Consider the following 25,679-nt stretch of genomic DNA (forward strand, 5'->3'; position numbering starts at 1 on the left):
CTTATTGGATTTAACCAACAGTATGCCAGCACATTTTACAAAGCCTTCTGTGAATGGACAGTAGAAGGTGAGGGCGGGCAGAGATGCGGTGCGTGAGAATACAAAGTCTCTCCTCTACACTATCGCTATATTCCCAGCGCTCAGGAAAACTGTAAATAAAAGTGATTAGGTGGCATGCCTTCATTGGATTTAACCAACAGTATGCCAGCACATTTTACAAAGCCTTCTGTGAATGGACAGTAGAAGGTAGGGGCGGGAAGAGATGCGGTGCGTGAGAAAGCAAAGTCTCTCCTGTCAGCTATCACTATACTCCCAGTGCTCAGTAAAACTGTAAATAAGAGTGATTAGGTGGCATGCCCTCATTGGATTTACCCAACAGTATATCAGCACATTTTACAAAGCCTTCTGTGAATGTACAGCAGAAGGTAGGGGCGGGCAGAGAGGCTGTGTGTGAGAATACAAAGTCTCTCCTGTCAGCTATCGCTATACTCCCGGCACTCAGTAAAACTGTAAATAAGAGTAATTAGGTGGAATGCGCCTTATTGATTTAACCAACAGTATACCAGCACATTTTACAAAGCCTTCTATGAATGGACAGTAGAAAGTGGGGGCGGGCAGAGATGCTGTGTGTGAGAATACAAAGTCTCTCCTGTCAGAGTGCCAGGAGTATAGTGATAGCTGTACTCCTGGAACTCAGTAAAACTATTAGTTGTAAATAAAATCTTTAAGTCCTTTGAGTGGCATGCACCTCATTGGGTTTAGCCCATAGTGTGCCAACAGCTTTGCAGCTTACTAATCCTTGGTGTAGTGGCTGAATTAGTTTTCTTTTTTTCAAGCTTCTCTGGCCATCTTTCCACCGGGTAATTCTGCACATAACACACGTCCTGTCCCTGAGTGGCTACGTCACTCCTCCGCTGTATCTATGGAGGGGGCCATGGTTGTCACCCTAGGCTGCCCTCCTGATGTGGACTATCTCTTCTGCATCTCTTCCTCTCCATTCCATTGGGGGGGGTTAGGGTAAAGGTAGTTTAAATAGGATAATCAGGAAGAAAGATATTCTTCAATGCAGCTCACAGGAAGTGAAGAGGGCACCGCATTTCTGGCAGGAATTTTCTGTAAATGTTATTAGCTTGGGGAAAAAAGAAAACTAATGCAGCCACCACATCCAAGGACTGTAAGCTGCAACATTTCACATTTTTGTGTTTGGGTTTCATTATCCTTTAAGGAAGTGACTATCCGTTCTTCTCATAGAACATGAAGTCAGTGTCCTCTGCACCGGATCCCCACACCCCCAGATCACTCACATCCCACGCCTGCCGCACTTGTGTTCTCTTCCTATTGGTGGTTTTCTTCTGACTGGGGCGACCGCTCAGACCGGGGCGACTGTGCCGTACAGACATCTGTCAGGAGGAGAAAAGAGGGAGATCTGTAATCTTCCAGCACAAAGCTACTGCTGATCCCGCCACCCCACCCCCACCTGATCGGGACACCCCAATACCTTACACTCACCAATCACACCCTGAGATCTACAAAACCCACTGATGAACCCCCCTCCCCCCCCCCATCACTGACATCCCCGGAACCCTGACTTCCACCAGTTCCCCTCCACTCCCCAGTGACACCCTCAGTGCCCTGCCAGTGAAATACTCATAACCCCCAACATCCACCAGTAACCCTTCAACCCCTGACACCCTCAAATCCCCATAACCAGCTACTGACCCCTCAGATCCCCAAAACTAATCAATGAAATCCTAGAATCCCAACACCCAAACAGACCTGACACCCAACCCATGGGAACCCTTCAACCACCTCCATTCTTAGCCAGTAACACCCACCAACGCCAACCAGCGACATCTCCATTGCTAACCAGTAACACCCCCCAACGCCAACCAGTGACACCTTCACTGTTAACCACAAACACCCCCCCCAATGCCAACCAGTCACACCACCATTGCTAACCAGCAACACCCACCAACACAAACCAGTGACACCTCCATTGCTAACCAGTAACACTCCCCAACGCCAATCAGTGACACCTCCATTGTTAACCAGAAACAACCCCAACACCAACCAGTGACACCTCCATTGCTAACCAGTAACACCCCCCCTCCCAATGCCAACCAGTGACACCTCCATTGTTAACCAGTAACACCCCCCCAACGCCAACCAGTGACACCTCCATTGCTAACCAGTAACACCCCCCCAACGCCAACCAGTGACACCTCCATTGCTAACCAGTAACACTCCCCAACACCAACCAGTGACACCTCCATTGCTAACCAGTAACACTCCCCAACACCAACCAGTGACACCCACCAACGCAAACCAGTAACACCTCCATTGTGAACCAGTAACAACAACCAATACCGACCAGTGACACCTCCATTGCTAACCAGTAACACCCCCCCAACACCAACCAGTGACACCCACCAACGCAAACCAGTGACACCTCCATTGCTAACCAGTAACACTCCCCAACGCCAACCAGTGAGACTCACAATGTAAACCAATAAAAGCAACAACCAGTGAGACCTCCAGGATCCCTGAAAGGATGACCCAGACCCCAGAGATGTTCCGGTGACCCCCAGAACTGGGGACACCCCTCATCCCTTTATACCAGGACACAGATAAGGTACTAAGTGAGTATAATTACCACCTTAACCAGCCCCAGAACCTGTGTAATAATAATCTGTGTGCTGCTATAAAGGGATGAGGTGACAACCCTACACAGAACACTCATCTTCCATCAACCACCCCCTCCCCCCGGTACACCTCCCTTCCCTCACCGTCCTCTCCTCCGCTCTCTCCGCTCTCTCATACAGTCCGGGGATTGAACATTACCGCCGCTCCAGCCTCCAATCCGCGCCGGAGGACCGGGAATGATGTCACTTCCGCCTGTTACCATAACAACGCCCCAGCAACTGTCAGTCAGCTGTACGGCGGGCCCCGCCTCCTAACCCAGGTGACCCCCGGAATCTCCTCCCCCCCCCCCCCTCCACGAGTGACCAATACACCGAACCTCCTGCAAACACACGTGACTTCATTTTCGGCCTCAGTGGAAGTCACATGACCCCCCAGATGTGTGGTGGGGGATGTGCGGTGTCTTTATAGTTTTTTTTACATTTTTTTATTTTTGTGTTCAACAATCACAGCTTGTTTAGTAAGGAGAATAGCGGTGTGCGCTTCATATCCAGCCAGCAGGTGGCGCTGCAGTACTTTCTGAATATTACACATTTACCTGGCTCTTCCTAACTGCAAAGCTGTACTTAGGGTTGTCACCTCATCCCTTTTAACCAGGACACAGATTATTATTACACAGGTTCTGTGGCTGATTAAGGTGGTAATTATACTCAGTGGCTTATGTGCATTATATCAGCCTCAGAACCTGTGTAATTCATATGTGTCCTGGATTAAAGGGAGAGGTGGTAACCCCTAGCTCTACATGGCTCCGCCCACAGAGCCGCATCACCTATTCAATGAATGGGAAGAATCTCCACGCGTATTTGGGTGCCATTCGTCCTTAAAGGCAGCCCAGCGATTGAATCGTGTGAAAATGGCAGAAAAACACGCCTCTGAAAACAGTGGCGGCTGGTGCTCAAAATTTTTGGGGGGGCGCAAAAAGAAAAATGTAATAGGTATTGCTTCGCGGCAAAAAACGCAGTAAAAAAATTGCGTTACTTTGAGGTCATGGCACAGGCATGGCACAGGTGATGGTATAGGCATGGCAAGGGTGATGGTATAGGCATTGTACAGGCATGGCACAGGTGATGGTATAGGCATGGCACATGTGATGGTACAGGCATGGCACAGGTGATGGTATAGGCATGGCACATGTGATGGTATAGGCATGGCACAGGTGATGGTATAGGCATGGTACAGGCATGGCACATGTGATGGTATAGGCATGGCACAGGTGATGGTATAGGCATTGTACAGGCATGGCACAGGTGATGGTATAGGCATGGCACATGTGATGGTATAGGCATGGTACAGGCATGGCACAGGTGATGGTATAGGCATGGCACAGGTGATGGTATAGGCATTATACAGGCATGGCACAGGTGATGGTATAGGCATGGCACAGGTGATGGTATAGGCATGGCACAGGTAATGGTACAGGCATGGCACAGGTGATGGTATAGGCATGGCACAGGTGATGGTATAGGCATGGCACATGTGATGGTACAAGCATGGCACAGGTGATGGTATAGGCATGGCACAGGCATGGCACAGGTGATGGTATAGGCATGGCACAGGTGATGGTATAGGCATGGTACAGGCATGGCACAGGTGATGGTATAGGCATGGCACAGGTGATGGTATAGGCATAGCACATGTGATGGTATAGGCATGGAACAGGTGATGGTATAGGCATGGCACAGGTGATGGTATAGGCATGGCACAGGTGATGGTATAGGCATGGTACAGGTGATGGTACAGGCATGGCACAGGTGATGGTATAGGCATGGCACAGGTGATGGTATAGGCATGGCACATGTGATGGTACAGGCATGGCACAGGTGATGGTATAGGCATGGCACAGGCATGGCACAGGTGATGGTATAGGCATGGCACAGGTGATGGTATAGGCATGGCACAGGTGATGGTATAGGCATGGCACATGTGATGGTATAGGCATGGCACAGGTGATGGTATAGGCATGGTACAGGCATGGCACATGTGATGGTATAGGCATGGCACAGGTGATGGTATAGGCATTGTACAGGCATGGCACAGGTGATGGTATAGGCATGGCACATGTGATGGTATAGGCATGGTACAGGCATGGCACAGGTGATGGTATAGGCATGGCACAGGTGATGGTGTAGGCATTATACAGGCATGGCACAGGTGATGGTATAGGCATGGCACAGGTGATGGTATAGGCATGGCACAGGTAATGGTACAGGCATGGCACAGGTGATGGTATAGGCATGGCACAGGTGATGGTACAGGCATGGCACAGGTGATGGTATAGGCATGGCACAGGCATGGCACAGGTGATGGTATAGGCATGGCACAGGTGATGGTATAGGCATGGTACAGGCATGGCACAGGTGATGGTATAGGCATGGCACAGGTGATGGTATAGGCATAGCACATGTGATGGTATAGGCATGGAACAGGTGATGGTATAGGCATGGTACAGGCATGGCACAGGTGATGGTATAGGCATGGCACAGGTGATGGTATAGGCATGGTACAGGTGATGGTACAGGCATGGCACAGGTGATGGTATAGGCATGGCACAGGTGATGGTATAGGCATGGCACATGTGATGGTACAGGCATGGCACAGGTGATGGTATAGGCATGGCACAGGCATGGCACAGGTGATGGTATAGTCATGGCACAGGTGATGGTATAGGCATGGTACAGGCATGGCACAGGTGATGGTATAGGCATGGCACAGGTGATGGTATAGGCATGGCACAGGTGATGGTATAGGCATGGCACATGTGATGGTACAGGCATGGCACAGGTGATGGTATAGGCATGGCACATGTGATGGTACAGGCATGGCACAGGTGATGGTATAGGCATGGCACATGTGATGGTACAGGCATGGCACAGGTGATGGTATAGGCATGGCACAGGTGATGGTATAGGCATGGCACAGGTGATGGTATAGGCATGGTACAGGCATGGCACAGGTGATGGTATAGGCATGGCACAGGTGATGGTATAGGCATTGTACAGGCATGGCACAGGTGATGGTATAGGCATGGCACAGGTGATGGTATAGGCATGGCACATGTGATGGTATAGGCATGGTACAGGCATGGCACAGGTGATGGTATAGGCATGGTACAGGCATGGCACAGGTGATGGTATAGGCATGGCACAGGTGATGGTACAGGCATGGCACAGGTGATGGTATAGGCATGGCACAGGTGATGGTACAGGCATGGCACAGGTGATGGTATAGGCATGGCACAGGTGATGGTATAGGCATGGCACATGTGATGGTACAGGCATGGCACAGGTGATGGTATAGGCATGGCACATGCATGGCACAGGTGATGGTATAGGCATGGCACAGGTGATGGTATAGGCATGGTACAGGCATGGCACAGGTGATGGTATAGGCATGGCACAGGTGATGGTATAGGCATAGCACATGTGATGGTATAGGCATGGAACAGGTGATGGTATAGGCATGGTACAGGCATGGCACAGGTGATGGTATAGGCATGGCACAGGTGATGGTATAGGCATGGTACAGGCATGGCACAGATGATGGTATAGGCATGACACAGGTGATGGTATAGGCATTGTACAGGCATGGCACAGGTGATGGTATAGGCATGGCACAGGTGATGGTATAGGCATGGCACATGTGATGGTATAGGCATGGCACAGGCATGGCACAGGTGATGGTATAGGCATGGCACAGGCATGGCACAGGTGATGGTATAGGCATGGCACAGGTGATGGTATAGGCATGGCACATGTGATGGTATAGGCATGGCACAGGCATGGCACAGGTGATGGTAAAGGCATGGCACAGGCATGGAACAGGTGATGGTATAGGCATGGCACAGGTGATGGTATAGGCATGGCACATGTGATGGTATAGGCATGGCACAGGTGATGGTATAGGCATGGCACATGTGATGGTACAGGCATGGCACAGGTGATGGTATAGGCATGGCACAGGTGATGGTATAGGCATGGTACAGGCATGGCACAGGTGATGGTATAGGCATGGCAAGGGTGATGGTATAGGCATTGTACAGGCATGGCACAGGTGATGGTATAGGCATGGCACAGGTGATGGTATTGGCATGGCACATGTGATGGTATAGGCATGGCACAGGTGATGGTATAGGCATGGTACAGGCATGGCACAGGTGATGGTATAGGCATGGCACAGGTGATGGTATAGGCATGGTACAGGCATGGCACAGGTGATGGTATAGGCATGGCACAGGTGATGGTATAGGCATGGCACAGGTGATGGTACAGGCATGGCACAGGTGATGGTATAGGCATGGCACAGGTGATGGTACAGGCATGGCACAGGTGATGGTATAGGCATGGCACATGTGATGGTACAGGCATGGCACAGGTGATGGTATAGGCATGGCACAGGTGATGGTATAGGCATGACACAGGTGATGGTATAGGCATGGTACAGGCATGGCACAGGTGATGGTATAGGCATGGCACAGGTGATGGTATAGGCATGGCACATGTGATGGTATAGGCATGGCACAGGTGATGGTATAGGCATGGCACAGGCATGGCACAGGTGATGGTATAGGCATGGCACAGGTGATGGTATAGGCATTGTACAGGCATGGCACAGGTGATGGTATAGGCATGGCACAGGTGATGGTATAGGCATGGCACATGTGATGGTATAGGCATGGCACAGGTGATGGTATAGGCATGGTACAGGCATGGCACAGGTGATGGTATAGGCATGGCACAGGTGATGGTATAGGCATGGTACAGGCATGGCACAGGTGATGGTATAGGCATGGCACAGGTGATGGTACAGGCATGGCACAGGTGATGGTATAGGCATGGCACAGGTGATGGTATAGGCATGGCACAGGTGATGGTACAGGCATGGCACAGGTGATGGTATAGGCATGGCACAGGTGATGGTATAGGCATGGCACAGGTGATGGTATAGGCGGCATGGCACAGGTGATGGTATAGGCATGGCACAGGTGATGGTATAGGCATGGCACAGGTGATGGTATAGGCGGCATGGCACAGGTGATGGTATAGGCAGCATGGCACAGGTGATGGTATAGGCGGCATGGTACAGGTGATGGTATAGGCGGCATGGTACAGGTGATGGTATAGGCGGCATGGTACAGGTGATGGTATAGGCATGGTACAGGTGAGGGCACAGGTCGGCTTCAATCACTTACCTGCTCTCCTCCTGGGCTGCCTGCGAGACGTCCACGGCTTCTCCTCTCCTCGAGTCATCTTCTTCTGACGGCGGTGGTCTTCCGATCGGTCCAGGGTGGCGGGAAGGAGATCGGGCGGTGCACGCACCGGCACCGCCCCCATTGCGACGTCAGCGGGGTCAGCAATCGGATGTCCTGGATGATGATTGGTCCAGGCTGGAGACTGGACCAATCACAGCCAGGATATCACGAAAGTGGGGGTGTCCTAGCGCTATGACCTGCGCCCAGGTTACGCCCCCAGAAGGCAGCCAATCGGCGCCTCTTCTGGGTCGTAACCCCCCCCCCCCCCCAGCCACCACATAGGCCGACGCAATTTTTTTTTTTTAACTTTATTGTTCTTTTTGTAATTTTTTTTTCCTTTTTTTAGGGGGGCAGCGTCCTGGCGCCCCCTATGCACAATCCGCCACTGTCTAAAAAGCCTGCGAAGAAGGAGGAGCGTCTTTTGGGTGACAAACACTCACAGAGCTGCCCTGTACAGAATGGATCTGCCCTATACACAACACGAGGAAACTTGAGTAAATTGCACTTAAAAAAAAAAATTGCGCTCCTTCCCGCTATGCAAGATTTGAACGGCTCTGTTCACACCATCGGAGCGCGCGTGCTGGAAATGCGTTCATTTCAATGGGCGGCCTGCATGCAAGAAACACCCAAAAGAGGTCCCTGACTCGTTTAAGTAATGGCGCCACACTCGCAGATGTGTGTGGGGGGGGGGGGGGGGGTTATCTTAAAAAAAAAAAGTGGCTGGGCAAATGGGCAGCACATTTCTGTGCCTTGCGAGAAAGCACAAGATTTAACACGTGTTCTGCGCCCTAGGCATGAGGAAAGCACAGAAGGAGTCCTCATCTCCCTTCCTCAGGCTGTACTGCAGGGGGATCGGTATATATGCTCTCCCCCCCCAACCACTATGCCACCCCCTGAAACGCTCCTGGCTTCTCCTCCTGTCCCTTCCTCTGGCTGCACTGCAGGGGGATCGGTATCTCCATCCCCACCCCCCTACTGTGCCTCCCCCTGCAACCCTACCGGCTTCTCCTCCTCTCCCTTCCTCAGGCTGTACTGCAGGTGGACCTCCACCCCCAACCCCCCTACTGTGCCTTCTCATGCAGTGCTACTGGCTTCTCCTCCTCTCTCTTCCTCTGGCTGCACTGCAGAGGGATCAATATCTGCGCCCCCCTACTGTGCCTCCCCCTGCAACCCTACCAGCTTCTCCTCCTCTCCCTTCCTCAGGCTGTACTGCAGGGGGATCGGTATCTGCGTCCCCCTACTGTACCACCCACTGTAATGATACCGGCTTCTCCTCCTCTCCCTTCCTCAGGCTGTACTGCAGGGGAATCAGTATGTGTGTCCCCCTACTGTGCCACCCACTGTAAGGATACCGGCTTCTCCTCCTCTCCCTTCCACTGGCTGCAGTGCAGAGGGATCTGTATCTCCGCCCACATCCCCCCTACTGTACCTCCCCCTGCAGCACTACCGGATTCCCCTCCTCTCCCTTCCTCTAGCTGCACTGCAAGGGGATCGGTATATATGCTCACCCTCCACCGTGGTTCCCCCTGCAATGCTACGAAAACCTTCCCCTGCAACGCTAACGGCTTCTCCTCCTCTCCCTTCCTCAGGCTGTACTGCAGGTGGACCTCCACCCCCAACCCCCCTACTGTGCCTTCTCATGCAGTGCTACTGGCTTCTCCTCCTCTCCCTTCCTCTGGCTGCACTGCAGAGGGATCAATATCTGCGCCCCCCTACTGTGCCTCCCCCTGCAACCCTACCGGCTTCTCCTCCTCTCCCTTCCTCAGGCTGTACTGCAGGTGGACCTCCACCCCCAACCCCCCTACTGTGCCTTCTCATGCAGTGCTACTGGCTTCTCCTCCTCTCCCTTCCTCTGGCTGCACTGCAGAGGGTTCAATATCTGCGCCCCCCTACTGTGCCTCCCTTTGCAAGGCTACTGGCTTCTCCTCCTCTCCCTTCCTATAGCTGCACTGCAGGGGGATCGGTATCTGCGTCCCCACCCCCCTTACTATGCCTCCCCCTGCAACGCTACCGGCTTCTCCTCCTCTCCCTTCCTCTAGCTGCACTGCAGGGGGATCAGTACCTGTGCCCTCCACCACTATGTGTTTCCCCATCCCCCCGCAGCGTTGCCAGCTTGCCTCCTTTCCTCTCCCACTGGCAGCTGCTGCGGGTAAGCAGGGGGATGGTTTGGGAAGGGGAGCAGGGAAAAAAAGCCCGGTAAATATGTCCTATGCCCTAATATAATGAGCGATCGCTACCAATCACTCACTGTGTTCATTCATCACTGAAGCATGGTAAACTGTGTTAGCTATGCTTTAGTTTGTGAATGAACAGTAGCCTCAGAGCCCTATTCATTCATCTCCAGTGCAGCTGAGGTTGCAGAGAAAGGGACTGAGGAATCTCTGTCCTCAATGTCCTCAGTCCCTTTCTCTGTCTCAAATGAGACATCCGGGGTCTGTTTAGACCCCTGATATCTCAACAAAACACCCCCAACAGGGCAGTTAAAAAAATGTTTAAAACGTGAAAAAAATAAAAAAATAAAACTAAAAAAAAGTAGAAAAAAATTAAATAAGAAAAAAGTAGAAATAAAAAATTGAAAAAAAATGTAAAAAATTAAATTTTGAAAAAAATGTAAAAAAATTCTAAATAAGTTAAAAAAAATGTAAAATGTGCTTTGCTCTCTGAAGAGCAGTCAGTGCAACATTCACTGCAGGTAAATGAAATGAGAGTGATATATTCACCAGCGGTGAATGTTTGGTGACTGCTGTATAAATAACCACCCCCCCCCCTCCCCGCACCGTATTTTCCCGGGCAGACAATGGCGGTGCTGTCAGTGTTTGTGCAGTGATATAGAATGTTATAATGGAGGAGAAATCTGTGTTTACCTCCCAGTAACCTGAACTCTCATCATTGTTATCCTCATCACAAAGCCCGGCCTGTCCCTGAACATAGACCCGTGCCGGGCTTGGCATTCGTACAGATCCTAAATCTCTGATTACATTGTACATTCGACGTCCTGTTGTTGTAACATTTTCTTCTACTACAACAAGCTGTAATCACAGGGAAAAAAAGATCTTGATATATCCAGTGTGCTGCTTGTAATGGGAGATTTTGCAGGGAACTATGGGGTGTATTTATTTATTTAAAAATAATTCGTAGAGCTATTTGTCCTTTGAAATTTAATTTATGTTTGTTCTGTGCATGATGGAATGTTACAAAGCTATTATCTCTCCGGGTTGGATTTTATTTATTCATAATAGTGTGAATCAGGAAAATTCTGCATTATGGTTATTGGCCACTAGGTGGAGCTGACAGTTATTGTAAATCGTGTGATCATCAGGCTTTATCTATAGCAGGGGTCTCAAAACGTACTTTATAAACCAAGTGCCAGTTTACTGTCCATCAATCTTTAGGGAGGCCGGACTGTAGCCAGCAGGAGTAGAAAATGTCAGTGGGAGGAATAATGTCCCATCATTGGTATCAGTGGGAGGAATAGTGTCCCATCATTGGTATCAGTGGGAGGAATAGTGCCCCATCATTGGTATCAGTGGGAGGAATAGTGCCCCATCATTGGTGTCAGTGGGAGAAATAGTGTCCCATCATTGGTGTCAGTGGGAGGAATAGTACCCCATCATTGATGTCAGTGGGAGGAATAATGCCCCATCATTGGTGTCAATGGGAGGAATAGTGCCCCATTATTGGTATCAGTGGAAGTAATAGTGCCCCATCATTGGTATCAGTGGGAGGAATAGTGCCCCATCATTGGTGTCAGTGGAAGGAATAATGTCCCATTATTGGTGTCAGTGGGAGGAATAGTGCCCCATTATTGGTATCAGTGGGAGGAATAGTGCCCCATCATTGGTGTCAGTGGGAGGAATAGTGTCCCATTATTGGTGTCAGTGGGAGGAATAGTTCCCCATTATTGGTATCAGTGGGAGGAATAGTGCCCCATCATTGGTGTCAATGGGAGGAATAGTGCCCCATTATTGGTATCAGTGGGAGGAATAGTGCCCCATCATTGGTGTCAGTGGGAGGAATAGTGCCCCATCATTGGTGTCAATGGGAGGAATAGTGCCCCATCATTGGTGTCAGTGGGAGTGGATTTGCACAGAGCAGCCTAGATCCTCCTCTTCTTGGGTCGCTCTTCGGTAATCCTGGCCCCTCCCTCCTGTTGAGTGCCCCCACAGCAAGCAGCTTGCTTTGGGGGCACCAAAGCCAAGCCACAACTCCAAGTGTCCATTCAGACACAGATCTGCAGTTCGGCCCCGCCCTCTCTCTCTCTCCTCATTGGCTAACTGACTTTGATTGACAGCAGTGGGAGCCAATGTGTCTCAGCCAATCAGGAGCGAGAGTCCCGGGTGGCCAAGTCTCTCCTGCATCATCACTGGACCGAGAGGGGGCTCAGGAAAGTATTAGGTGGGCTGAGGGGAGCTGCTGCACACAGAAGGTTTTTATCTTAATGCATAATGCATTAAGAGAAAAAAAAAAAAACTTCTGACTTTACAACCCCTTTAAATGTGTTTAATTCATTTAATTTCTTTTTGGAATTAGTTTTGTTCATTTGAGTTCAATTTCACCAAATTCGGAAAATTCTAATCAATTCGAATTCCACTAGAATTCTATTCTAAATCCATTTTTAAATCAAATTTATGCTATTTGAATTTTGGAAGATTGTCATATTCTTTCTATTCTATTCTATTCTATTGTTTTTTTCTATTCTATTCTTTTCTTTTAGTTTCTATTCTATACTTTTTTTTTCTATAATATTCTTTTCTATTCAAATTAAAATGTATTCTATTCGAAATTCAAATTTTGGAAGATGGTTATATTGTTATAATTTTTCTATTCTATTGTTTTTTCTATTGTATTCTGTTCTATTATTTCATTTTCAATTAATTTTTTTTCTTTTCTATTCTATATGAAATTATTCTTTTTGAAATTCCAATTCTGTAAGATGGTTATATTCTTTATATTTTAATCTATTCCTATATTTTGTTTTTTTTCTATTCTATTCTTTTATTTTCCATTCTGTGCTAATGTATTCTTTTCTATTCTATTTAAATTCATATTTATTCCATTCAAAATTCAAATTCCGTAAGAAGGTTATATACTTTTTATTTTATTCCTTTCTATTGTTTTTTTATATTCTATTCTTTTCTATGCTATTCTATTCTTTTTATTTCTATTTGAATTTAAATGTATTCTATTTGAAACTCAAATTTCAAAAGAAGGTTATATTCTTTTTATTTTATTCTTTTCTATTTTTTTTATATATTCTATTCTTTTCTATGCTATTCTATTCTTTTTATTTCTATTTGAATTTAAATGTATTCTATTTGAAACTCAAATTTCAGAAGACGGTTATATTCTTTCTATTTTATTCTATTCTATTCTTTTATTTTCCAGTTTATTCCTTTCTTTTTTATTATATCTCTTTTTTTTTTCTATTCTATTTTTTTCCATTCTTTTATTTTGTATTTTGTTCTGTGTTACTCTTTTATATTATATTCCTTTATCTATTCTATTCTTTTCTATTCCATTCCTTTATTTTCTATTCTATTTTCTTTTCTTCTGAAGTTCAAAAAGTATTCAAATTCGATTAGAAAACAATTCGAATTCAATTGGAAAACTAATTTCGTCAGAAATCCATTATTTCGGATTCCTTACTATTGTAATTCGGAATTCGGATACATCTGAATTTCCAAATGATGAAAAATTTGTCCAAATTATCTATTCGGAAGAAAACTAACTGCACGTCTACTTGTGACCAGATTCCAGTCATATCTCAGCTTGGTGCATTACCAGCTGTTTTTCCCGCCCCCCTGGCACTTGTGCCCTTCCATCACCCTCCAGGCCTTGTCCTGAAGTGGTTGTAAACCCTTCCATATACCCAGTAAAGTGACAGGCCTCAGGTGCTGCACAGAGATTAAACAAATCATAAGTTGTACCTGTTTATCTGCAGCATTTTCTTCTCTACATCCATTCCAGACCAGTCCAGACTTTACACAGCTTGCCTGAGCTGCCAGAAAAACAGGGCGGAGAGCTAAAGTTACACTCCGTAGAGCTCAGGGAGGAGAACTCTGAAAGCTGATTGGATGACAGGGACCCCCCCCCCCCCCCCCACACACACACACACACACACACACAGCACACAGGAACAGAGCTGAGGCTGTCAATCAGGTGGAGGTCCCTCCCCTGTCACCTTTTTTCTCTTGGTATCAGGAAAATTTGTCATACGTGATTAATGCTAATAGCAGAGGAAAGAGGCAGCAGACATAAATAACACTTGCTCTGGACTGAGACATGTACACACTATAGAGCAGTGATGACTAACCTGTGAGATGGGATGAGGGAGAGGGGGGTGTGAGAGAGAGGGGGATGTGAGAGAGAGAGAGAGAGAGAGAGAGGGGGTGAGATAGATGGGGTGAGAGAGAGGGGGGGTGAGAGAGAGGGGGATGAGAAAGAGAGGGGGTGTGAGGGAGAGAGGGGGTGTGAGAGTGAGAGGAATGTGAGAGAAAGGGGGGACTGAGAGAGAGAGAGAGGGGTGTAAGAGAGAGAGGGGAGACAGAGAGAGAGGGGTGTTATAGAAATAGGGGGGGCTGAGAGAGAGGGGGGGTGAGAAAGAGAGGGGGTGTGAGAGAGAGAGGGGATGTGAGAGAGGGGGGGACTGAGAGAGGGGTGTAAGAGAGAGGGGGGACAGAGAGAGAGGGGTGTTATAGAGATAGGGGGGACTGAGAGAGATAGAGGGGGTGAGAGAGAGTGGGGGGTGTAAGAGAGAGAGGGGTGTGAGAGAGAGAGAAGGAAGACTGAGAGAGAGGGAGTTGAGAGAGAGATAGAGAGAGACAGAGAGGGGGGACAGAGGGAGACGGGGGGCTGAGAGAGGGGTGTAAGAGAGAGGGGGGGACAGAGAGAGAGAGGGGTGTTATAGAGATAGGGGGGACTGAGAGAGATAGAGGGGGTGAGAGAGAGTGGGGGGTGTAAGAGAGAGAGGGGTGTGAGAGAGAGAGAAGGAAGACTGAGAGAGAGGGAGTTGAGAGAGAGAGATAGAGACAGAGAGAGGGGGGACAGAGGGAGACGGGGGGCTGAGAGAGGGGTGTAAGAGAGAGGGGGGGACAGAGAGAGAGGGGTGTTATAGAGATAGGGGGGACTGAGAGAGATAGAGGGGGTGAGAGAGAGTGGGGGGTGTAAGAGAGAGAGGGGTTGTGAGAGAGAGAGAAGGAAGACTGAGAGAGAGGGAGTTGAGAGAGAGATAGAGAGAGACAGAGAGGGGGGACAGAGGGAGACGGGGGGCTGAGAGAGGGGTGTAAGAGAGAGGGGGGGACAGAGAGAGAGAGGGGTGTTATAGAGATAGGGGGGGACTGAGAGAGATAGAGGGGGTGAGAGAGAGTGGGGGGTGTAAGAGAGAGAGGGGTGTGAGAGAGAGAGAAGGAAGACTGAGAGAGAGGGAGTTGAGAGAGAGAGATAGAGACAGAGAGAGGGGGGACAGAGGGAGACGGGGGGCTGAGAGAGGGGTGTAAGAGAGAGGGGGGGACAGAGAGAGAGGGGTGTTATAGAGATAGGGGGGACTGAGAGAGATAGAGGGGGTGAGAGAGAGTGGGGGGTGTAAGAGAGAGAGGGGTGTGAGAGAGAGAGAAGGAAGACTGAGAGAGAGGGAGTTGAGAGAGAGAGATAGAGACAGAGAGAGGGGGGACAGAGGGAGACGGGGGGCTGAGAGAGGGGTGTAAGAGAGAGGGGGGGACAGAGAGAGAGGGGTGTTATAGAGATAGGGGGGACTGAGAGAGATAGAGGGGGTGAGAGAGAGTGGGGGTGTAAGAGAGAGAGGGGTTGTGAGAGAGAGAGAAGGAAGACTGAGAGAGAGGGAGTTGAGAGAGAGAGAGATAGAGACAGAGAGAGGGGGGACAGAGGGAGACGGGGGGCTGAGAGAGGCGGGGAGAGCTGAGAGAGACAGGGAGAGCTGAGAGAGATAGGGTGGCTGAGAGAGACAGGGATGAGAGAGAGAGGGGAGAGTGAGGGGGGGTTGAGAGAGACCCCTAGCTCTGTCCCTATCGGCAGTCCCTGCTCTGCCCCCCTGTCCCAGTCTCAGCCTACAGGTAGGTCTGTGTATGATCATGCCCAGTACCTTCCATGCCAGTCTCCACGTGCTCTTTGCTCTTTTCCATCCATCTTCTCCCTTGCAGCCTGCACTTCCCGCCCGTCCTTGTCTTTTTTGGCCCCCAGTTAACCTGTTCTCCGGGCCTCACTGTTGATGTTTTAGCAGAGAGGGGGTTTGAGGAGTTCAGGCTCTGGAGGGCGCCGGGGATGCTGCACTCTTTGCTCGCCTCTTGGGGGGGTCAAGGAGGAGGTGAAGCTCTTTTCTGCCTCCCGGGCTCTCAGTCTAATCTGTTCCCCTTCCCCACGGAGGCTGCAGAGCCGACCACTTACTCACCATGTGCAGATAGCTTCCCGCACCTCGACTTCGCCTCTGTTTGCTGCTGCGCTCCCGCCGCCACTAACCTGGACTCTCCATGGATCTCCCTCTACCTGTAATCACCGGACTGCTCGCATGCCCAAAGAGGGCTCTGCGTGACAGCTGTGCCACGCGTGCCATAGGTTCTATCACTGCTATAGAGGGATACGCTTTGTTCATATTTCATGTCTGAGGTTTACAACCCCTTTAAAGCTCAGCTCTATAGGTAAAAAGTTTCCTTTATATTGGGGCTGCCTGTTTTCCGTACTTGATCCTGCACTCTTGCAGGCTCCATCTGTGCGGCCAGACTGGTCCCTGCAGTGTCTTCTTTGCTGAGCTCTGGTGATTGCAGGTCCTCTGACATCATCAAGTACAATGCAGAGCCCCCAGCCCTGCAATGGACGGGGGGACACCAAGCGGGAGCCCACCATGGGAGCATAGAGGAGCAGAGTGCTTGCAGCCAGGAAGTGGAGGATTGGGACTATACAGTAGACCTAAATTAGCATTTAACTTCCAGAGGAGCTTCAATGGGAAATGTGCAAGAGGTCCCCCTTGTATTCTCAGACATCCTCATCAGAGGAGGACTGGGCCAGGGGGCAGGGGGGCAATTGCCCCCCCCCACCCGGGCCTCTTTGATGCCCCCTAAAAAGGCTGCACTGCTTCTGTCACAGACATGCCTAAATGATTCCTGGTGAAGAGAAGTAAAAAGTCCCCACTGCTGACCTACTGAGTGTGGGATAAAGACAAGAACAGAGCGTAGCGCTCCCCCACAGCATGGATGGTGTAAACTGTGTCTGAGCAGAGGCCGGTTCCATGCCCTACTGGAGACTCTCCTCCTCTGACCAGCCCCGACCGAGCTGTCCCAACTCACCCCAACTGCCTGCTGATGGCCAGGATGGGAACCCGGATTCGGCCAATAAGTAGAGAGTACTTGGAGCGGAGCTTCAGCCTGGAATGAGGGTCAGGAGGAGGCCTGGAAGAGGAGAAGTTGGAGGGGGGCCGAGTCGCTGCACCATGGGCCTCTGGTTTGTACTTTCCCCCTGAGCCGAAAGTTTCCAGTCAGCCCCTACTCCTCATACTGGGACTTGACAATGAGATCCAGTATGTTCTGTAGAACTAAATAAAGTGATATGCTGGTGATTGGAGCAATCACAGCTTAGCATAAGAACGGTCTGGATCTTATACAGATCTGTTTGCCTTATTAAGTCAATTCAATTACCTATAAAACGTTAAGCCCTGATGAAGTGGTTTGGCCCCCAAAACGCGTTGGCTGTTTTATGTGATTCCACTTTGAACCACTTTGCAATTTATACTCCTGTTGTTTCTTTAGTGAATTACATTCTGGGCACCCACCGGAGGAGAATCCATAGTAGAAAACATGCTGGCAGGTATAAGAATCAAGCTGCTGGAAAGAAATAGGCGGATGAACTATATAGCAAAAATAATAATAAATAACTTGCCGCTCTGAATGTGATATTGTGCAAACAGAAATGATGAAATCCAAACTCAAATAATAAAATCCATTTTGAGTGTATAATACAAAAAAAAAAGTGTGATAATAGTCCCAGCTGAATGCCCAAATCCCCACTGTGTGAATTACAGAATATTGTGTTCAATTAAATCTTGCGATCCCCACGTGGACCATCTCCATCCACGAGCAATGGACTCTTACCGGAACAGATAGACCCCATTACAGAGTCCAATCAGCCTGTAAATGATGATGTCATCATAAAGAGGTCCGACCTACGCGTTTTGGCTGGAGTTCTGCAATGTTTCCCGCTCTCCAATATATGGTGACATCAATGGCAACCCATGGCCGGTGCTAGACTTTTTTGTGCCCTAGGCAAGACCAGCTACTTGTACACCCCCCCCCCCAAAAAAAAAAAAACTGTACACAGTGCCCCCCTTCCTGCACATAATACCCCACCCCCTTTAACCCTACACTCCCCTTTCTGTATACACTGCCCCCTTTAATCCTACACCTCCTACGAGCAGCGCATGGTTGGAGTACCTGGTCTGTCAGTCCCCGCTTAGTCCCGCCACCTGGCTCAGAGCTTCCACGGTTCCACCTGACAGCAGAGTTCGTCCACCTGCTCCTGCAGCCTCCAGTTCTCACACTGCAGGTCAGTAATGGGAGAGGGGCCCCGCCAGGCTCAGCATCTCTCATCCTCCGATACACTCCCGCAGACTGGCCACACCGACATCTCATCCTCAAGCTCCATGCTGGCTGGCGAGGACAGGCGACGATCGGGGCTTTGGGCTGACTTCAGCTACAGCGAGCCCATGATCACCATCATCCAGTGTCCGGTGCCGGGATCTCAGCTCACTTCTGCTGTGTGAAGGTGCACCGGTGTGTGCTGGGGAGGGACGGGGGCTCTAGAGGTGACATCTACCGGGGATGAAGAGGTGACAGGAGAGGAATTTACATAGTTACATAGTTAGTGAGGTTGAAAAGACACACCAGTCCATCCAGTTCAACCTATGATGAGTGTGTGTGTGTTTATGTCAATAGTACATCGTATACCCCTGTATGTTGTGGTTGTTAAGGTGCCCATCTAATAGTTTTTTTGAAACTATCGATGCTCTGTCGCTGATGCCACTGCTTGTGGAAGAGAATTCCACATCCTTACCGCTCTGACGAACCCTTAAAGCAGTTTAAGGTTAAACTGCTACTCCTCTAATTTCAGCGAATGGCCGCGAGTCCTTTTATATTCCCTTTCACTGAATAGTTTGTTCCATATGCTAGGGTCACCAGTACAGTATTTGTACATTGATATCATATCCCCCCTCAATCGTCTCTTCTCCAGAGAGAATAAGTTCAATGCTTGTAGTCTTTCCTCATAGCTGAGATCCTCCAGTCCCTTTATTAGCTTTGTTGCCCTTCTCTGGAATCTTTCCAGTTCCAGTGCATCCTTCCTGAGGACCGGTGCCCAGAACTGGACGGAATGTGGCACTGGCCAGGGCTGCGCCCTAGGTGGCTGCCTAGTTCACCTAATGGTAGCACCGGTCCTGAGGCAACCATATATTTCATGGAGTTCACCATAAAACTAAAATGGGAAAATCCACATAAAACCTGCATTGCACTTTAACGTGTATAAAACTACTCACATTTGTACAATGAATAAGTGCTTAAGTATATAAAACATTCCCAGACAATGTAGCAAATTCTCCAAACGATACTCCCAACCTTACCAGAACCAAAGGCTACTGTATATTCTTCTCATTTCATTGACCAAATAAGCTTTGAAGTGCTGGCAACTCTTGAAGATGTCTTCATAAGTAGGTTCAGTCCGTCATACCGGACCACAGGGGAGAAAGCAACTAAACAGGTTAAAAAATATGCACTTGCCATTTGGTTCTGTCAATCACAAATCCCTTTTTTTATTGGTCCTTACGATCTATTCATCATGGTTCTCTCATGGACCTCTCATTGATCTCTCATTGATCTCTCATTCATCTCTCATGGATCTCTCATGAACTTCTCATGGATCTCCCATGGACCTCTCATGGACCTCTCATGGGCCTCCCATAGACCTCTCATGGGCCTCCCATAGACCTCTCATGGGCCTCCCATAGACCTCTCATGGTCCTCCCATAGACCTCTCATGGGCCTCCCATAGACCTCTCATGGGCCTCCCATAGACCTCTCATGGTCCTCTGATTGACCTCTCATTGATATCTCATGGACCTCTCAGCATTACATTTTTTGAATGGAGCCCAATGCATTGTAAGTGCGATCCCATGCCTCCCTGTCAGTCATGTTATCACTACATGAATTAGCTATAGGATGTATTGTAATTATTTCCGGTGCGCTCAGTTAACACTTTATTAGGTGCACCTGATTTTCAACACAGATACCTAAAGAGCAAATGATGTGGGTGCAATTCAATAAATAAAGCATGTATGTACAAACAGATGTTAGAATGTATTATCTAAGTGCCATCAACCAAGAGCTGATTGGTAGCGGCAGGATTGCAGCATCTCAGAAACCGCCGACCTCCTGGGATTGTCAATCCGCAGTCTGCAGGGTTTGCAGTGAATGGCGCATTAAGCAAAAACCATCCAGTGAGTTTCAGCTGAGTGGGGAAAACTCCTTGGTAAAGTAACCCTGTTGCATAAACAGATCTCATAACAGATCTCCTTGCAAAAAAGAGACAAAATATCTACCTTCCTGATGCAAAGGAATCACCCCCTTCCCCCAAAATCTCTGCAGATGCTTCCAGTAGCATCAATGATGTAGTGAAGTTGAAGGTCCAGAACAGCTTATTTCAACCTTTCATCCCAGAGGAACCTTGAAATAATTTTGGTGAATCCCTTTTAAAATCAATACATTGGTGGTCACTGGGAAAAATATTCCTTACATTGGTGATCAGTGGGCAGAATGCTCCTTACATTGGTGATCAGTGGGAAGAATGTTCCTTACATTGGTGGTCAGTGGAAAGAATGTCCCTTTCATTGGTGGTCAGTGGGAAGAACGTTCCTTATATTGATGATCACTGGAAAGAATGCTCCTTACTTTGGAGATCAGTGGGAAGAATGCTCCTTACATTGGTGGTCAGTGGGAAGAATGTCCCTTACATTGATGGTCATCGTGAAGAATTGCCCTTACATTGGTGGTCAGTGGGAAGAATGTCCCTTACATTGATGGTCATCGTGAAGAATGTCCCTTACATTGGAGGTCAGTGGGAAGAATATTCCTTACATTGGTGGTCAGTGGAAGGAATATTCCTTACATTGGTAGTCAGTGGGAAGAATGTTCCTTACATTGGTGGTCAGTGGGAAGAATGTCCCTTACATTGATGGTCATCGTGAAGAATTGCCCTTACATTGGTGGTCAGTGGGAAGAATGTCCCTTACATTGGTTGTCAGTGGGAAGAATGTTCCTTACATTGGTGGTCAGTGGGAAGAATGACCCTTACATTGGGGTTCAGTGGGAAGAATGACCCTTACATTAATGGTCATCGTGAAGAATGTCCCTTACATTGGGGGTCATTCAGATCACTTCCAGGCATGACAATGGGTGGCTGCCCTTTGCATGGCCAAGAGAAGGTGTGGGCAGAAGGGGCCCCTGCCCTGGGCACTGTGGTATCATGTGTGGTGGGGGGATGCCATGAGGAGATTGGGGAAAAGGGGATTTGTGCTAGGACAGGGAATTCAGGGGGCAGCAGTGGATAAGAATTGTTCTAGAAGGGGAAATTTTGGTGGGGGGAGGGGGGCTAGGATTGGTGATCTTGGGGGATTTGTGTTTGGGGGGTTGGGGGATTTCAGCAGGGGGATTGATTTGTACTGGTAGGAGGGGGAATTTATGCGTAGAAGTAAGCATGCAGGTTGCAGTTTTTTTTTGAGGGGGGGATTTTTGCTGACACATAATGCTCATTTTTTTTTTTGGGGGGGGCGCAGTTTGGCATGTTTGTCCTGGGTTCTAGACAGGGGCTGACTGGCAACCTTCGGCACGGGGAGCAAGTACAAACCAGAAGCCCAGCGAATGGTGCAGCAATTCGGCATCGCTCCCACTCTCCCAATTCCTGGCTTCCCCCTGACCCCCCATTCCAGGCTGAAGCTCCGCTCCAGGTACTCTCTACTCACCGGCCGGATCTGGGTTCCTGACTTGGCCAGCAGGGGGCGATTGGGGGGAGCTGTGACAGCTTGATCAGGGCTGGCTGGAGGAGGAGAGTCTCCACAGGGGCATGGAACCGGCCTCTGCTCAGACACAGTTTACACCATCCATGCCTGGGGGGGTTATTTCCTACTTTGAAAATAACGCTGATCCCTTCTCCTCCAAATGGGGATAGACGGCTTTCCCAGTTAGTCAGTGTGGATATTTAGTCCACGATATATACATGTGAATAAATGGAGGCTGATAGTGCATTACCCTTATAAAGTTTAATTTAAAAAAATTATATTTTGGAGGTGAACATCACGTGAAGTGTTTATTTTGCAAAACAGGGAATTTACTTACTGCTCTTGCCTATTTTCTGCGGGGTAAGGAGGAAATTCACCAGGTGGAGGGACATCACAGTTGTCTTTTGATTTTCTTGGATTTCTTTCACATCTTAATTTGCAACAATCCTGATCACCATTGAAGAGAACACACTTTTCTTGCATTTTGGACTGTTGGACTATTTATTTTGGTTTACAGTATTTGGCTTTTGTGTCAAAGTCACCAATATACATTTGATGTTGATTATTCATTCACCACATTTGTTGGTTTTCTATATATTAATATTTGTTTGTCACATTTTTATAAATGTACACCACATTTTGAATTAGCGCACCATTTTTTTTTAATTCATTTCTTTGTTTATAGCTGTCATACCAGATAATAACCCATAAGTGTCACGATGCCTGGCATTCTCTTCTTCCACCACTAGATGGCGCTGAAGTCCACCTGCAGCCCCTCCGCACCTGCCACCTTCTGCTTTCACCCTAACTGAGAACAATGCTCGCAGCGTGATTGGTCACCTGTCATGCAGCTCTATCCCTTGCCTGGTCAGCCCAGCCAATGAGCAGGCGGCAGGGTGTGAGCAGTGCTGGCTGGGGACTGAGCGCTGGGCTGAGTGAGCGATCCTGGGCTCTGGAGATGGGTGACAGCAGCACTGCTGGGGGCAGAAGAGGAGAATCCTAACCCCAGGACACAGGTAACCTGAACCCCCAATACCTGCATCCCCTCCCCCCACACCCCCATCCCCCCACCATAGGCATGGGTGACACCTTACCTACAGCTCTGCACACTGCCTGCCATTCCCAGTGTCACTGCATCTACCCAAATCTCTGTATACTGAGACTGGGGGAGAGGGGGGCTGATAGATAGATAGATAGATAGATAGATAGATAGATAGATAGATAGATAGATAGATAGATAGATGGATGGATGGATGGATGGATGGATGGATGGATGGATGGATGGATGGATGGATGGATGGATGGATGGATGGATGGATAGATAGATAGATAGATAGATAGATAGATAGATAGATAGATAGATAGATAGATAGATAGATAGATTTTTGTGTTGGCATTGAAACCCCATCCAGTATTATTTGAATTTCAGTTTGCTGTATAGATAGAAGCCTGAGAGATATATAGCAGTAGAAGATAGATAATAGATAGATAGATAGATAGATAGATAGATAGATAGATAGATAGATAGATAGATAGAAAGCAGGACGGCTGCATAAAATAATATATAGTTAAAAGAATAGATAGATAGATAGATAGATAGATAGACAGACAGACAGACAGACAGACAGACAGACAGACAGACAGACAGACAGACAGATAGATAGATAGATAGATAGATAGATAGATAGATAGATAGATAGATAGATAGATAGATAGATATTTGTGTTGGCATTGGACCCCTCCAGTAATGAATTTTTGAATTCCAGTTTGCTTTATAGATAGAAGCATGAGAGATATATAGGAGTAGAAGATAGATAATAGAGAAATTGTTGGTTGATTAGATAGATAGATAGATAGATAGATAGATAGATATGGATAGATAGAAAGAAAGCAGAATGGCTAGATAAATTAATAGATAGATAAATAGAAGAATAGATAAATAGATCGAAAGATCGATCGAGAGAGAAATTGTTGGTTGGTTAGATAGATAGATAGATAGACAGACAGACAGACAGACAGACAGACAGATCTGGATACATTCTTGACCAGTCCATCACCTTTACCCTCAGTTTCGTTTGGGGTTGTTATGTTGGAATAGAGAAATGGTTGGAAAGATAGATAGATAGATAGATAGATAGATAGATAGATAGATAGATAGATAGATAGATAGATAGATAGATAGATAGATAGATAGATAGATAGATAGATAGATAGATAGATAGATAGATAGATAGATAGACAGACAGACAGACAGACAGACAGATAGAGATTGGGTTGTATTGCGGTCATGGAATGTTCCGTTGATTCTATGTCTTGCTTTGTCTTTTCTTCTCTTAGATTACATCCAGTCTGGTCTGCACTGCCCACATGGAGACAGTATAACTGATGTCTGATAAATGATCGCTGTCCATCAGTATTATCATCACACCTGTCTGATCAATGGAGAGAGCTGATTGGAGGGGCTGAGAGCGCTCTCTAGAGAGGGATAAGACCTTGCAGGGAAATGAGGACCTCGGGGGTGGTGATCTGGCTCAGCCAATGGCTGCTGCTCTTTGTTGCGGTGATTGAGCTCGTCAGTGGAGAGAGTCGGCCGACGGACATTAAGCCGGGGGAGTTTGGGTTGCGATATTTCGGACGTATTGACAAGAACACAGAGGAGGTTTATGCGTTCAACTACACCAGCAGCCCAGGCAAGGTAGGGATCCCCAGCCAGGAAGATACTTTGTTTCCATTGACGTCACACGTTTGAAGTTACTTCTGAAACATTCCGTCCTGCTGTCACTATTGATACAACCCGCCCTTATATTTTTACATGTTTGTTACATATTTTTATAATTGCAAAAAAGAAAAGGGGGAAGAGATCTGTCACAAAATGTATGTCTGGTTGCCTCCATCCCTAAATGTGTATTGTAGAAAAGGGGGGAAAGTGGGACTTTAAATGAGTTTTGCAACCAGGCATATCTGTTTCCAAATGAGTATCATATAAAGCCCCTACACAAGGAGGGGAATCCAACAAGAGCTGACATAAATGTACAGATATGAAGAACCATATTTATTAATCACATATATAATTAATACAAAACTGGGGATAATGCACTCATTTCATGTACAATAAAATCCATAAAATTAATAGGTTACATCTGACATCAATTTCTCTATAGATACAGGGTCTGGAAACATGAGATACTTGAAAACGGCTGAGTAAATATAGGCTCTACGCGTTTCGTGGACCTCCGTCCACTCATCAGGAGCTTGAAGAAAAACAGTATCTAAAATACATAAAAAATCTCAATTATACCGAAAATATTGGAAAAAAGAAAAATAGGGAAAGGAGAGGAAAAAAAGGGGGAATACATTTGTATGGAATGGGCACTACCTGAGATGGTGTCACATATCCAGAAGTATTCCAATTGGGAAAAATGAAAAACGAAGCTGGGTTATTTCAATTCACATTGCCATCCAATTTCTCCTATCCTCCCACTGTGGAGGTGCACTTGTTGGTATGTATCCTTCTGGTTCTGGTTTAACTCATATCATTCTCAATATGCACTTTTCTTGCATTCCCCTCCATTATGGGACAGACATGTATTCCCCCTTTTTTTCCTCTCCTTTCCCTATTTTTCTTTTTTTCCAATATTTTCGGTATAATTGAGATTTTTTATGTATTTTAGATACTGTTTTTCT

General features: G+C 47.7%; 2 protein-coding genes across 3 annotated transcripts in view; one reads left to right on the top strand and one right to left on the bottom strand.

Annotated features, from left to right (window-relative positions):
* The window catches only part of SPICE1 (spindle and centriole associated protein 1), a 70,349-nt gene extending 67,468 nt beyond the window's left edge, over positions 1–2,881 (bottom strand). Inside the window, exons 1-2 of the mRNA XM_082247264.1 lie at positions 2,842–2,881; positions 1,305–1,400 (exon numbers count right to left, since the gene is read on the bottom strand). Of these exons, the coding sequence (XP_082103390.1) occupies positions 1,305–1,400 (96 nt within the window). The 5' untranslated portion in view covers positions 2,842–2,881. The remainder of the gene's footprint in view (positions 1–1,304; positions 1,401–2,841) is intronic.
* A 19,914-nt stretch (positions 2,882–22,795) lies between these two features.
* The window catches only part of SIDT1 (SID1 transmembrane family member 1), a 174,664-nt gene continuing 171,780 nt past the window's right edge, over positions 22,796–25,679 (top strand). For both annotated transcript variants that reach the window (XM_082247262.1, XM_082247263.1), the window contains exons 1-2: positions 22,796–23,011; positions 24,333–24,690. In XM_082247262.1, the coding sequence (XP_082103388.1) occupies positions 24,499–24,690 (192 nt within the window). In that variant the 5' untranslated portion in view covers positions 22,796–23,011; positions 24,333–24,498. The remainder of the gene's footprint in view (positions 23,012–24,332; positions 24,691–25,679) is intronic.

This window comes from Pelophylax lessonae (assembly GCF_965119305.1).
Source record: "Pelophylax lessonae genome assembly, chromosome: 2".
NCBI lineage: Eukaryota > Metazoa > Chordata > Amphibia > Anura > Ranidae > Pelophylax > Pelophylax lessonae.